This window comes from Oncorhynchus mykiss, chromosome 6 (assembly GCF_057628025.1).
Source record: "Oncorhynchus mykiss isolate SJ-2025 chromosome 6, ASM5762802v1, whole genome shotgun sequence".
Classification (NCBI taxonomy): Eukaryota; Metazoa; Chordata; class Actinopteri; order Salmoniformes; family Salmonidae; genus Oncorhynchus; species Oncorhynchus mykiss.
The window spans coordinates 31,937,484-31,949,293 of NC_143027.1; the positions used below are offsets into that span (position 1 = coordinate 31,937,484).

General features: G+C 44.0%; 1 protein-coding gene across 2 annotated transcripts; it reads left to right on the top strand.

Moving 5' to 3' along the window:
* Positions 1–230: 230 nt before the first annotated feature.
* Positions 231–11,678, top strand: LOC110525755 (mitochondrial sodium/calcium exchanger protein). 2 transcript variants are annotated; one of them, XM_036979893.2, is made up of 15 exons: positions 231–824; positions 1,388–1,540; positions 2,056–2,108; positions 2,614–2,671; positions 2,860–2,965; positions 3,182–3,349; positions 3,534–3,650; positions 3,995–4,060; positions 4,160–4,290; positions 4,494–4,635; positions 4,731–4,852; positions 4,946–5,099; positions 5,223–5,303; positions 5,783–5,847; positions 8,741–9,816. In XM_036979893.2, exons 1-15 carry the CDS (start codon positions 630–632, stop codon positions 8,927–8,929), a joined length of 1,800 nt encoding a protein of 599 aa, XP_036835788.2. In that variant the 5' UTR covers positions 231–629; the 3' UTR covers positions 8,930–9,816. The 2 variants fall into 2 exon arrangements, with proteins under 2 accessions (XP_036835788.2, XP_036835787.2); XM_036979892.2 differs by having other exon boundaries at positions 244–824; positions 3,995–4,290; positions 8,741–11,678.
* The last annotated feature ends 132 nt before the right edge of the window (positions 11,679–11,810 follow it).

Sequence of the window (11,810 nt, forward strand, 5' to 3'; positions counted from 1 at the left end):
TCATTTCAGTTAGCATTTTCATTCTTCTTTGTTCATCAAAGAAAAGACCTGGCTCCGAACAGCTCTTCATTCAGTAGCCATGATTGCTTTAAATGGGTGGTTGTCTCACTGGCCTCTACCTGGGGCCTCCAAATCACCAAGTCCGCCCATTCACACACACACAGTCACACACACCCGAAGGAGTCTGTCTGGACGGCTCCTCATTAAAATAGTGGGATGGGTTTATATTTGGACGTCAGAGTTTAGTCTAACTGATGACGTACCCTTGGAGGAGTGACCGCGAGTCAGACGTTTTGGTACATATTGTTCACGGACGTTTTTGAAAACTAGAACTGATATAATGTCAACAACTAGAAAAAAACGAGCTTTCCGCGCTTATTTGTAGCGAGTAGCTTACAACATAAAGAGTTGGCTGTCACAAAGGGTTGGTCAAGCAAGCTCTGTTATGAATTATTGCTGATCAGGGTGCCTTCCATCTGTCACTGCAACATTTAGTTTACAGCAACAAGGAACACTTTCAATTCTCCAGTATTCTATTCTCAGGTCTAATCCAAACCACCAAACCCACCTCCCACTAGTCTGATGTGGCAAGGAATCGGAATGGATGTATTTCCTGGACGGAGTAAAATATGACATCTCGGGTTGTATTTATATCCGTGTTGCTGCTGTTGTGGTGTCACTGTCGCCATGTTTTGGGCTCCGGTGATTCTGGGACCGGGATAGTTCCGTCTCCAGACCGATCCGCCGACGGTTCTGACCTGCTCTCTATGGGGACCATGGTGGACACACACTCCGTGATGTTACGTCAGGGAAACACAGACGAGGTTAGTCTGGTAACTAATTAGATTTCAACCTTGAATCTCAAGCTTTGTAACTCAATTTTCCCGACAGATGCACCCTGAAATTGCTATTTTTTCTTCTGAAAAAAATCTTGTTGATCTGATTTGTCACGTTTAAGTGGTGTTGAGCAATAGCTACACAACTGGCCAACTATTCAAGTAGGCATGCATGCGCATGTTGTATCTGGTCTCGTGACCGCTGTATGTGAGGGCAACCTTTTTGATTTAAGTTCAATTTGATATTATTTTTCGAGTGTTTTAAATCCTTCTCTCATTTCCTTCATCTGCACTGCAATGAAATAACACATGACATCAACCATATTGTTATATTTTACGTTAACATTTGATATTTTAGTCATTTAGCAGGCGCGCTTACCCAGAGCGATTTACAGTAGTGAGTGCATTCATTTCATACTTTTTCTTTTCTTCTCCGTACAAGTGTGTTCTGCTCAGTGCAGTAGATCATTGATGACGATGTATTTATTTGAAAGCTTCCCCTCTCTTCCAGTGTGATGTAGTAATTAAGTATTTGTGTGTGTGTCTTTCAGTGTGACATTGTGATGAACCTGAGTGCTGCTGATCGATGTGCGTTTGTGAAGGCCACTCCAGACTGCAGTATGGAAGACAGCTTCATCAACTACCTCAAGATGGCCTTCTGTCTACTACCACCCAACCTAACACCCCTCACTATCACACTCTGCGTAAGCACACTGTGTGTGTGTGTCTGCTCGCGTGTGCAGACCATTATTACATGCGTTATTACAGGCTTTATACACAAATTTGTCATTAGCAAGTGTTCTTAATCAGAATTACCTACATGCATTCAAATAAGGAATCTGAAGCAACCTCAATCTGGGCTAGTATCATGAACACGAATAAAAGCTGCCACTTCCCCTTGTTCTGAGTAGAGCTTCCTCAAACTGAGCCATGCAGTAAAACTCATGAGTCAGGGTTTAATTCAGGACTTCTTCTCACAGAGCTGAGTTAGTCTGGGTTACTTACTCCCCATAGGCCCATACTGTATTCACCTCATAGGCTCAATACTGCACACTTTACACTGTTTACCCCATAAACCTAGTCGTATATACCAGTGATTTTTGGGGGGAGAAAGAGACTCAATACCTGCTTGTCGATATGAAAGTTATTTTATAAACACTGACATTTCAGCCATGTCAGAAAACAAATCTAACTAATCTCTTTCCCCACCTCTCTACAGATTATCTGGTTGTTAATCTTGTTCATAGTTCTCGGACTGACTGCGTCAAAGTTGTAAGTTTCTCTCACATGTTCTGTTTCCAACATATCTTTACTGAACATGAGTTTTGTAACACTCTCTCTCGCTACCTGTACACTGGCTGTAAAGGGATAGGTATGGTTTGTAATTGTGTTCCGCTGACTGCAGTTACAACAGTAGTATCTCCAGCATTACATCCAGTAGTCCCTTGACCACTGGAGATAAGTGTGTCATGGTTAAGGTGTGTGTGTGTGTCTTTTGTTTTCCTCTCAGGGAGATAAGAGTTGCAGTGTTTCTGTTCACCTCTAACATTTGTGATCAGGTCATGTGATTGATCACATGTATCACAGACAGAGCAGCTGCTCTTTGTGTTTGAACAGTGAAAGCAGAAGCAGTGGTATCAACCAATGAACAGAGCAGTGTTTGATTGAAAGTAAACGGCACAGAAATATTTGGACAGTGTTTGGACTCTGTCAGGGTGTGTTCTATGTTAGCTATTGTTTGTTTGAAGGTGTATCTTTGTGTTTATTCTCTCTGCAGCTTCTGTCCCAACCTCTCAGCCATCTCCTCCAGCCTTCGACTCACACACAACGTGGCTGTATCCTTCTACAGGCCTCTCTCTCTCTCTCTCTCTCTCTCTCTACACACACACACACACACAACATATTTCCATGCAGTTTGCTTCAAATGTGCTTAAATAATCACCATTGTTACACACAGACACACATACTCATGGACAAACTCTACTCCAGTACCAGAAGTGTTTTCCCTAAATGTATGTGTCAGGGTGTGACGTTCCTGGCGCTAGGAAACGGAGCTCCAGATGTCTTCAGTGCCACTGTGGCCTTCTCCCGTCCACACACCGCTGGCCTGGCTGTAGGAGCACTGTTTGGTACATGCACACACACACACTGCCTGGCTATAGGAGCACTGTTTGGTACATGCACACACACACACTGCCTGGCTATAGGTGCACTGTTTGGTACATGCACACACACTGCCTGGCTATAGGTGCACTGTTTGGTACATGCACACACACTGCCTGGCTGTAGGTGCACTGTTCCGTAAACACACACAGAGTTTAATCCCTCGCTCCCTTCATTCATAGGAGCGGGTATCTTTGTAACCACGGTGGTCGCCGGGTCTGTGTCATTGGTCAAACCCTTCACAGTAGCGTCCCGCCCCTTCCTGCGGGATGTCATCTTCTACATGGCTGCAGTCTTCTGGACCTTCATCATCCTCTACAGAGGAACTATATCACTGGGAGAGACACTAGGTACACAGACAGACAGACAGACAGACAGACAGACAGACCACATTCAACATTACCCTGGGAGCTAAACAACACCAGACGTTTCTTGATTCATAGACACTGTGTTCCATGTACTTCAGAAGGTAGGAGGACTAGTCACGCTGATGGTTGGGGTGGAATAAGTGTTTGTCTGTGTTTCTCTCTGCAGGGTACCTTGGGCTGTATGTGGTGTATGTGGTAACAGTCATTGTGAGTGCCTACATCTATAGTCATCAGAAACACTCAGCAACTAGAAGTTCCATCCAGAGCTCAACACACGCACCAGGTGACACACACACACATATTATGTTCTTATGTCCACGTGGGGACCTAAACTGTATTATCCATTCAAAGTCCTATTTACCCTAACCCTAACCCTTAAGCCTAACCCTTACCATAACTGTAGCCCTAACACAAATGCTAACCCTAACCCTAACCTATCCCATAAGCTTAAAATAGCCTTTGTACTCATGGGGACGTGGGAAATGTTCCCCAGAGGGAGAATTTTCCTTGTTTTACTAACCTTGTGGGGACTTTGGGGGATTTTTAGGTCCCCACAAGTATAGCAGAACTAACACACACACACACACACCTACACCCTGTGTGTCTGACAGTTGATTCTCTCTGCAGAGCTCCAGACATCTGAGTCAGACCAGGCTCCTATTTTATCTAATGGCAGCATCCAGGAGGGCTATGGTAACAACCACAGTCACTGTGCACATTCCACTAAGTTATACCTCTGGGGTGTGCTACGAGAACCAATTCAGTCGAGTGTGTGTGTGTGTGCGTGTATAGACAGTGAGTACCGTCCCCTGCTTCCCTACTGTGAGTCGACCAGTTCCATCCTGCTGAATTCTCTAAACCCGGTGGACAGCAGGACCTGGAGGAGGAAGACCTGGCGCTGGAGGACTGTGAAAATAGTGAAGGTGTGTGTGCATGAATGTATGTGTGCGATTTGCTGGTTGCAGATCTGAATGTGTGTCTTTGCACTTTTCATTTGCAGATCTGTAGGAATTAGGGTTAAGGGTAAGGGGAATGGACAAGGGTTGGAAACAGAGCTAGAGCTTGACAGGAGCATCAGTGTGTGTTTGAGTGCGAGTGGTTGCTGAGCTGCAGTTCCCCCCCATAGATGCCACTGGAGTTGCTGCTGCTGCTGACTGTTCCAGTGGTGGATCCTGACAAAGAAGACAGGAACTGGAGAAGACCATTAAACTGCCTCCACCTTATCACTGCGCCGCTGGTTTGTGTGCTCACCTTCAGCTCCGGAGAGTGTGAGTCTGCATGCCTGTGTGGGGTCAAAGAACCTTCATCTCTATTCCTCTCCAGAGGAAGTGTGTTAATTGACTGGTGTTCTCTCTCTCTATAGACGGTTTGTATCTGATCGAGGGTCAGTTTCCTGTCTGGGCGTTGACGTTGCTCTTTGGCCTCTTCCTCTCCGCCATAGTCTTCCTCACCACTTCTAACGACCAGCCACCGGCATACCACTTAGTAAGACACACAGACTCATTCGTTCACTCTGTCGCTGTTTTTGTTTCTGCTAGGTGTTGTGGTGTTTGTATAATGTGTGTGTTTTTTCAATAGGTGTTCTCTCTGTTGGGCTTTGTGGTGAGTGCGATGTGGATCAGTGCTGCAGCCTCGGAGGTGGTCAGTATCCTGCACATGCTCGGTGTGGTCCTTAGTCTTTCCAACAATTTACTGGGTCTCACACTGCTGGCCTGGGGAAATAGCATTGGGGGTGAGACACACACACACACTGCGGTTACCGCTGCCCTCACCTACTAAATATACAAAAGATATACAAAAGACAAACAGACTGCTTACTTATTGTGGTGTTGAATCTGTTTGTTTCGGTTCCTAGATTGTTTTTCTGACATCACCATCGCTCGCCAGGGCTACCCACGGATGGCATTATCAGCCTGCTTTGGGGGAATCATCTTTAGTATCCTTTTGTGTGTCTGCTGTGCAACTTAAAAGCGAGTGCGTGTGTCTCTGCTGGATGTGTGTTTGTGCAAGTTAAAAGCGAGTGTGTGTGTGTCTGCTGGATGTGTGTTTGTGCAAGTTAAAAGCGAGTGCGTGTGTGTCTGCTGGATGTGTGTTTGTACAAGTTAAAAGCGAGTGTGTGTGTGTCTGCTGGATGTGTTTGTGCAAGTTAAAAGCGAGTGTGTGTGTCTGCTGGATGTGTGTTTGTACAAGTTAAAAGCGAGTGTGTGTGTGTCTGCTGGATGTGTTTGTGCAAGTTAAAAGCGAGTGCGTGTGTCTCTGCTGGATGTGTGTTTGTACAAGTTAAAAGCGAGTGTGTGTGTGTCTGCTGGATGTGTGTTTGTACAAGTTAAAAGCGAGTGCGTGTGTGTCTGCTACGTGTAGGTCCATGCAGTCATTTGTGCATCATGTTTCTGCCCTTGATCATGTTCCTTTCAGACATGCTGATTGGAGTGGGCATTGGCTGTCTGATACAGATGTTTAACAACGAGCCAGTGGTGACGGTACGTCTGCTCTTAGCTTCAGTACCATTCACCTCATATATGAACAAAAATATAAACGCAACATGCAACAATTTCTAATATTTGACTGAGTTCTTACAGTTCATATAAGGAAATCAGTAAATTGAAATAAATTCATTAGGCCCTAATCTATGGATTTCATTATGACTGGGAATACAGATATGCATCTGTTGGTCACAGATACCTTTAAAAAAAACTCAGTATCTGGTGTGATCACCATTTGCCTCATGCAGCACGACACATCTTATTCGTGTAGAGTTGATCAGGCTGTTGATTGTGGAATGTTGTCCCACTCCTCTTCAATGGCTGTGCGAAGTTGCTGGATATTGGTAGGAACTGGAACACGCTGTCGTACGTGTCGATCCAGAGCGTCCCAAACATGCTCAATGGCTGACATGTCTGATGAGTATGCAGGCCATGGAAGAACTGGGACATTTTCAGCTTCCAGGAATTGTGTACAGATCCTTGGGACATGGAGCCGTGCATTATCATGCTGAAACATGAGCAGTGGAGGCTGCTGAGGGGAGAACGGCACATAATAATGGCCAGAAGGGAGCAAATGGATACCATTCCACTGATTCCGCACCAGTCATTACCACGAGCCTATTCCCCAATTAAGGTGCCACGAACATCCTGTGAACATGAGGTGATGGCGGCGGATGAATGGCATGGCAATGGGCCTCAGGATCTCGTCACAGTATCTCTGTGCATTCAAATGACCATCAATAAAATGCAATTATGTTCGTTGTCTGCCCATACCATAACCCCACCATCGAGCACCCTGTTCACAATGTATACATCAGCAAACCCCTCGCCCACACGTCGCCATACACGTGGTCTGCGGTTGAGGCCGGTTGGCCAAATCCCCTAAAACAACGTCAGGGACGGCTTATGGTAGAGAAATTAACATTAAAGTCTCTGGCAACAGCTCTAGTGGACATTCCTGGAGTCAGCATGCCGATTGCACACTCCCTCAAACGTTGAAATATCTGTGGCATTGTGGTTTGTGACAAAACTGGACATTTTAGTGGCCTTTTATTGTCCCCAGCACAAGGTGCACCGTGTAATGATCATGCTGTTTAATCAGATTCATGATACCACACCTGTCAGGTGGATGGATTATCTTGGCAAAGGAGAAATGTTCAGTAACAGGGATGTAAACACATTTGTGCAAAAAAAATGTGAGCAAAATTAGTACGTATGAAAACATTTTGGGATCTTTTAGTTCAGCTCATGAAACATTGGACAAACATTACATATTGCTTTTATTTTTGTTATATTCTTGTTCAGTGTATATATACACAGTACCAGTCAAAAGTTTGGACACACCTATCCATTTAAGGGGTTTTCTTTCATTTTAATATTGTCTACATTGTAGAACAATAGTGAAGACATCAAAACTATGAAATAACACATGGAATCATGTTGTAACCAAAAAAAGTGTTAAACTAATCAAAATATATTTTAGATTCTTCAAAGTAGCCACCATTTGCCTTGATGACAGTTATACACACTCTTGGAATTTTCTCAACCAGCTTCACCTGGAATGCTTTTCCAACAGTCTAGAAGGATTTTCCACATATGCTGAGCAGTTGTTGGCTGCTTTTCATTCACTCTTCGGTCCAACTCATCCCAAACCATTTCATTTGGGTTGAGGTAGGGTGATTGTGGAGGCCAGGTCATCTGATGCAGCACTCCATCATTCTCCTTGGTCAAATACCCTAACACAGCCTGTAGGTGTGTTGGGTCATTGTCCTGTTAAAAAACAAATGATAGTCCCACTAAGCGCAAACCAGATAGGATGGCGTATCGCTGCAGAATGCTGTGGTAGCCATGCTGGTTAAGTGTGCCTTGAATTCTAAATAAATCACTGACAGTGTCACCGGCAAAGCACCCCCACACCTTCACACCTCCTCCATGCTTCACGGTGGGAACCACACATTCGTAGATCATCCGTTCACCTACTGCGTCTCTCAAAGACACAGTCTTTCGAACCTAAAATCTAAAATATGTACTCATCAGACCAAATTACAGATTTCCACCTGTCTACAGTCTCCTCTGAACAGTTGATGTTGAGATGTGTCTGTTACTTGAACTCTGAAGCATTTATTTGGGCTGCGATTTCTGAGGCTGGTAACTAATGAACTTGTCCTCTGCAGCAGAGGTAACTCTGGGTCTTCCTTTCCTGTGGCTGTCCTCAAATTTTCCAGATTGTCTGACCTTCAGGTCTTAAAGTAATGATCGACTGTCGTTTCTCTTTGCTTATTTGATTTTTTTCTTGCCATAATGTGTTACCAAACAGGGCTATCTTCTGTATACCACCTCTACCTTGTCACAACACAACTGTTTGGCTCAAGTGCCTTAAGGAAAGTAAGAAATTGCACTAACTTTTAACAAGGCACACCTGTTAATTGAAATGCATTTCAGGTGACTACCTCATGCAGCTGGTTGAGAGAATGCCAAGAGTGTGCAAAGCTGTCATCAAGGCAAAGGGTGTCTACTTTGAAGAATCTCAAATATAAAATATATTTTGATTTGTTTTACACTTTTTTTTGGTTACTACATAATTCCATGTGTTATTTCATAGTTTTGATGTATTCACTATTATTCTACGATGTAGATAATACAAATAAAGAAAAACCCTTGAATGAGTAGGTGTGTCCAAACTTTTGACTGGTACTGTATATAAGCTGTTTGTAACTGTCTGAAATAAGCATTTTGTAGAGGTAGTGACCAGAGAATTGAATTGGACTGGTACTCCCCTCTTGCAACAGCTTGATTTTATTTGTGTGTTAAAATGTGCCAAAGGTTAGTTTCTAATTTATTTTCTCCACCCCCCCTCTCGCTCTAACCCCCACCCCTTTACACCACCCAGTTGGAACCAGAGGGTTTGTTGACCTGGGTTCTAGCAGGTTCTCTGGGTCTCTCTCTGGTCTTCTCCTTCATCCTAGTTCCTCTGTGTTGTTTCCACCTGGGCCCGGCCTATGGAATCTTCCTCCTGCTCTTCTATGCAGTCTTCCTCCTGGTTGCGCTGCTCACAGAGTTCGGCTTTATCCACATCTGAAGCCTGTACGAGATGGTTTGGACCAGTCTGATAGAGCCACCTGTGAATACTGACCAGACGGGTTCGAGACCTGAGAGACTTTCCTCTTCCTGGGAGAGATGGAGTCACAGCCAATCACACTGTGCCTTAACGGAGTTGGAACCAATCAGACTGTGATTTAACTTTTGTCTGTTTACACTGACTATATTTTTTTATATTTAGATCGCCATTAGCTGTTACATAAGGACCAGCTTCTCTTACCGGGGTCCACAAAAAACAATTACACACATATACAGAAATAACAGTGACACAGTTTTAAAGTAACCCATGTACTGACAAGGAGTAAAAAAATGAAAAAAAGATGCAGTAGCACTTTAAGGGAATTTTCTCCTTTAAATCAATGTGAATGTAGTGTCTCGTAGTGAGAAACTGCTGTCTGGACTGGTTGTGAGTCAATTGTATAAAATGTGCTCTTTTGTGGGCCTCCCGAGTGACACAGTGGTGCATCGCAGTGCTACCTGTGCCACTAGAGATTCTGGGTTCGAGCCCAGTTTCTTTCGCAGTCGGCCACAACCCGAGAGACCCATGGGGCGGCGCACAATTGGCAGGGATGTCCTTGTCCCACCGCGCACCTGTGGCAGGACGGGCGCAGTGCACACGGAGAAGGTCCCCAGGTGTACAGTGTTTCCTCTGACACATTGGTGTGGCTGGCTTCCGGGTTAAGTGGGCATTATGTCAAGAAACAGTGCAGTTTGGTCGTGTTTCAGAGGACGTACTGTTCTCGACCTTCGCCTCTCCTGAGTCCGGACGGGAGTTACAGCGATGAGACAAGACTAAACTACCAATTGGGAAAATATACTTTTTTTTTTCTTCTTTTAAAAAAATAATAAAATGCTATTTGCAACACATTATCGATCATTTTGATTTCCTACTGAATTTTAAATAATATGGCTTAGAAACAACTACAGTGGGGCAAAAAAATATTTAGTCAGCCACCAATTGTGCAAGTTCTCCCACTTAAAAAGATGAGAGAGGCCTGTAATTTTCATCATAGGTACACTTCAACTATGACACAAAATAAGAAAAAAAAATCCAGAAAATCACATTGTAGAATTTTTTATGATTTTTTTGCAAATTATGGTGGGCAATAAGTATTTGGTCACCTACAAACAAGCAAGATTTCTGGCTCTCACAGACCTGTAACTTCTTCTTTAAGAGGCTCCTCTGTCTTCCACTCGTTACCTGTATTAATGGCACCTGTTTGAACTTGTTATCAGTATAAAAGACACCTGTCCACAAACTCAAACAGTCACACTCCAAACTCCACTATCGCCAAGACCAGCTGTCAAGGGACACCAGAAAGAAAATTGTAGACCTGCACCAGGCTGGGAAGACTGAATCTGCAATAGGTAAGCAGCTTGGTTTGAAGAAATCAACTGTGGGAGCAATTATTAGGAAATGGAAGACATATAAGACCACTGATAATCTCCCTCGATCTGGGGCTCCATGCAAGATCTCACCCCGTGGGGTCAAATTGATCACAAGACCGGTGAGCAAAAATCCCAGAACCACACGGAGGGACCTAGTGAATGACCTGCAGAGAGCTGGGACCAAAGTAACAAAGCCTACCATCAGTAACACACTACGCCGCCAGAGACTCAAATCCTGCAGTGCCAGACGTGTCCCCCTGCTTAAGCAAGTACATGTCCAGGCCCGTCTAAAGTTTGCTAGAGAGTATTTGGATGATCCAGAAGAAGATTGGGAGAATGTCATATGGTCAGATGAAACCAAAATATAACTTTTTGGTAAAAACTCAACCTGTCGTGTTTGGAGGACAAAGAATGCTGAGTTGCATCCAAAGAACACCATACCTAAGCATGGGGTGGAAACATCATGCTTTGGGGCTGTTTTTCTGCAAAGGGACCAGGACGACTGATTCGTGTAACGGAAAGAATGAATGGGGCCATGTATCGTAAGATTTGAGTGAAAACCTTCCATCAGCAAGGGCATTGAAGATGAAACGTGGCTGGGTCTTTCAGCATGACAATGATCCCAAACACACCACCCTGGCAACGAAGGGGTGGCTTCGTAAGAAGCATTTCAAGGTCCTGGAGTGGCCTAGCCAGTCTCCAGATCTCAACCCCATAGAAAATCTTTAGAGGGAGTTGAAAGTCCGTGTTGCCCAGCAACAGCCCCAAAACATCACTGATCTAGAGGAGATCTGCATGGAGGAATGGTCCAAAATACCAGCAACAGTGTCATAGTTGAAGTGTACCTATGATGAAAATTACAGGCCTCTCTCATCTTTTTAAGTGGGAGAACTTTCACAATTAGTGGCTGACTAAATACTTTTTTGCCCCACTGTATATAGTTCCAACTTCTGAGAAGGGGAACCAATCGTGAAACAGCAAGGCACAGCTATTTAAATCATTTGAAGATGGCCCTAAACAAGCTACTTTATGCAGTTGCATCAAACAATGTTATACATTTTTATCAAGGAATTGTATTATTTTACTACTACAGATGTACGATAGCTATAGAGGTAGTACATTATCGTCCCTGATGGATATTTGCAGGTGAAATTGTTGCATATAAAAAGCACCTTTGGTAAAGGATTCTCTTGTTGAAGCTGTCTGGGCTGTGTGCGTATGTGTTAAAGAAGGTGATATCAGGGTAAAAAGCACTTCTGCATAGACTCATGTCTAGGTTCTGAGATGATGATTATTGTGTATTGTACCCGTTTAAGATATAAATAAAAACATCCAAAATCCTTCCTGTAACATCCACACAGAGAAGATGGTTAAAATACCACAGGTGTCTATAGCCATGTCTCAGGGCTAGTCTGAGCCCTGCCACTTTAAAGCAATGGTAGCTACACAAACACACTTGGCAAAGTGAACAA

Bases quoted from the DNA above. Each gene is read 5' to 3' on its own strand.
- LOC110525755 (XM_036979892.2), top strand. From the start codon at position 630: ATGACATCTCGGGTTGTATTTATATCCGTGTTGCTGCTGTTGTGGTGT. The intron at 4,291-4,493 runs GTGTGTGTGCAT...TCCCCCCCATAG, and splicing joins GGACTGTGAAAATAGTGAAG to ATGCCACTGGAGTTGCTGCT. The intron at 5,304-5,782 runs GTATCCTTTTGT...TGTTCCTTTCAG, and splicing joins CTTTGGGGGAATCATCTTTA to ACATGCTGATTGGAGTGGGC.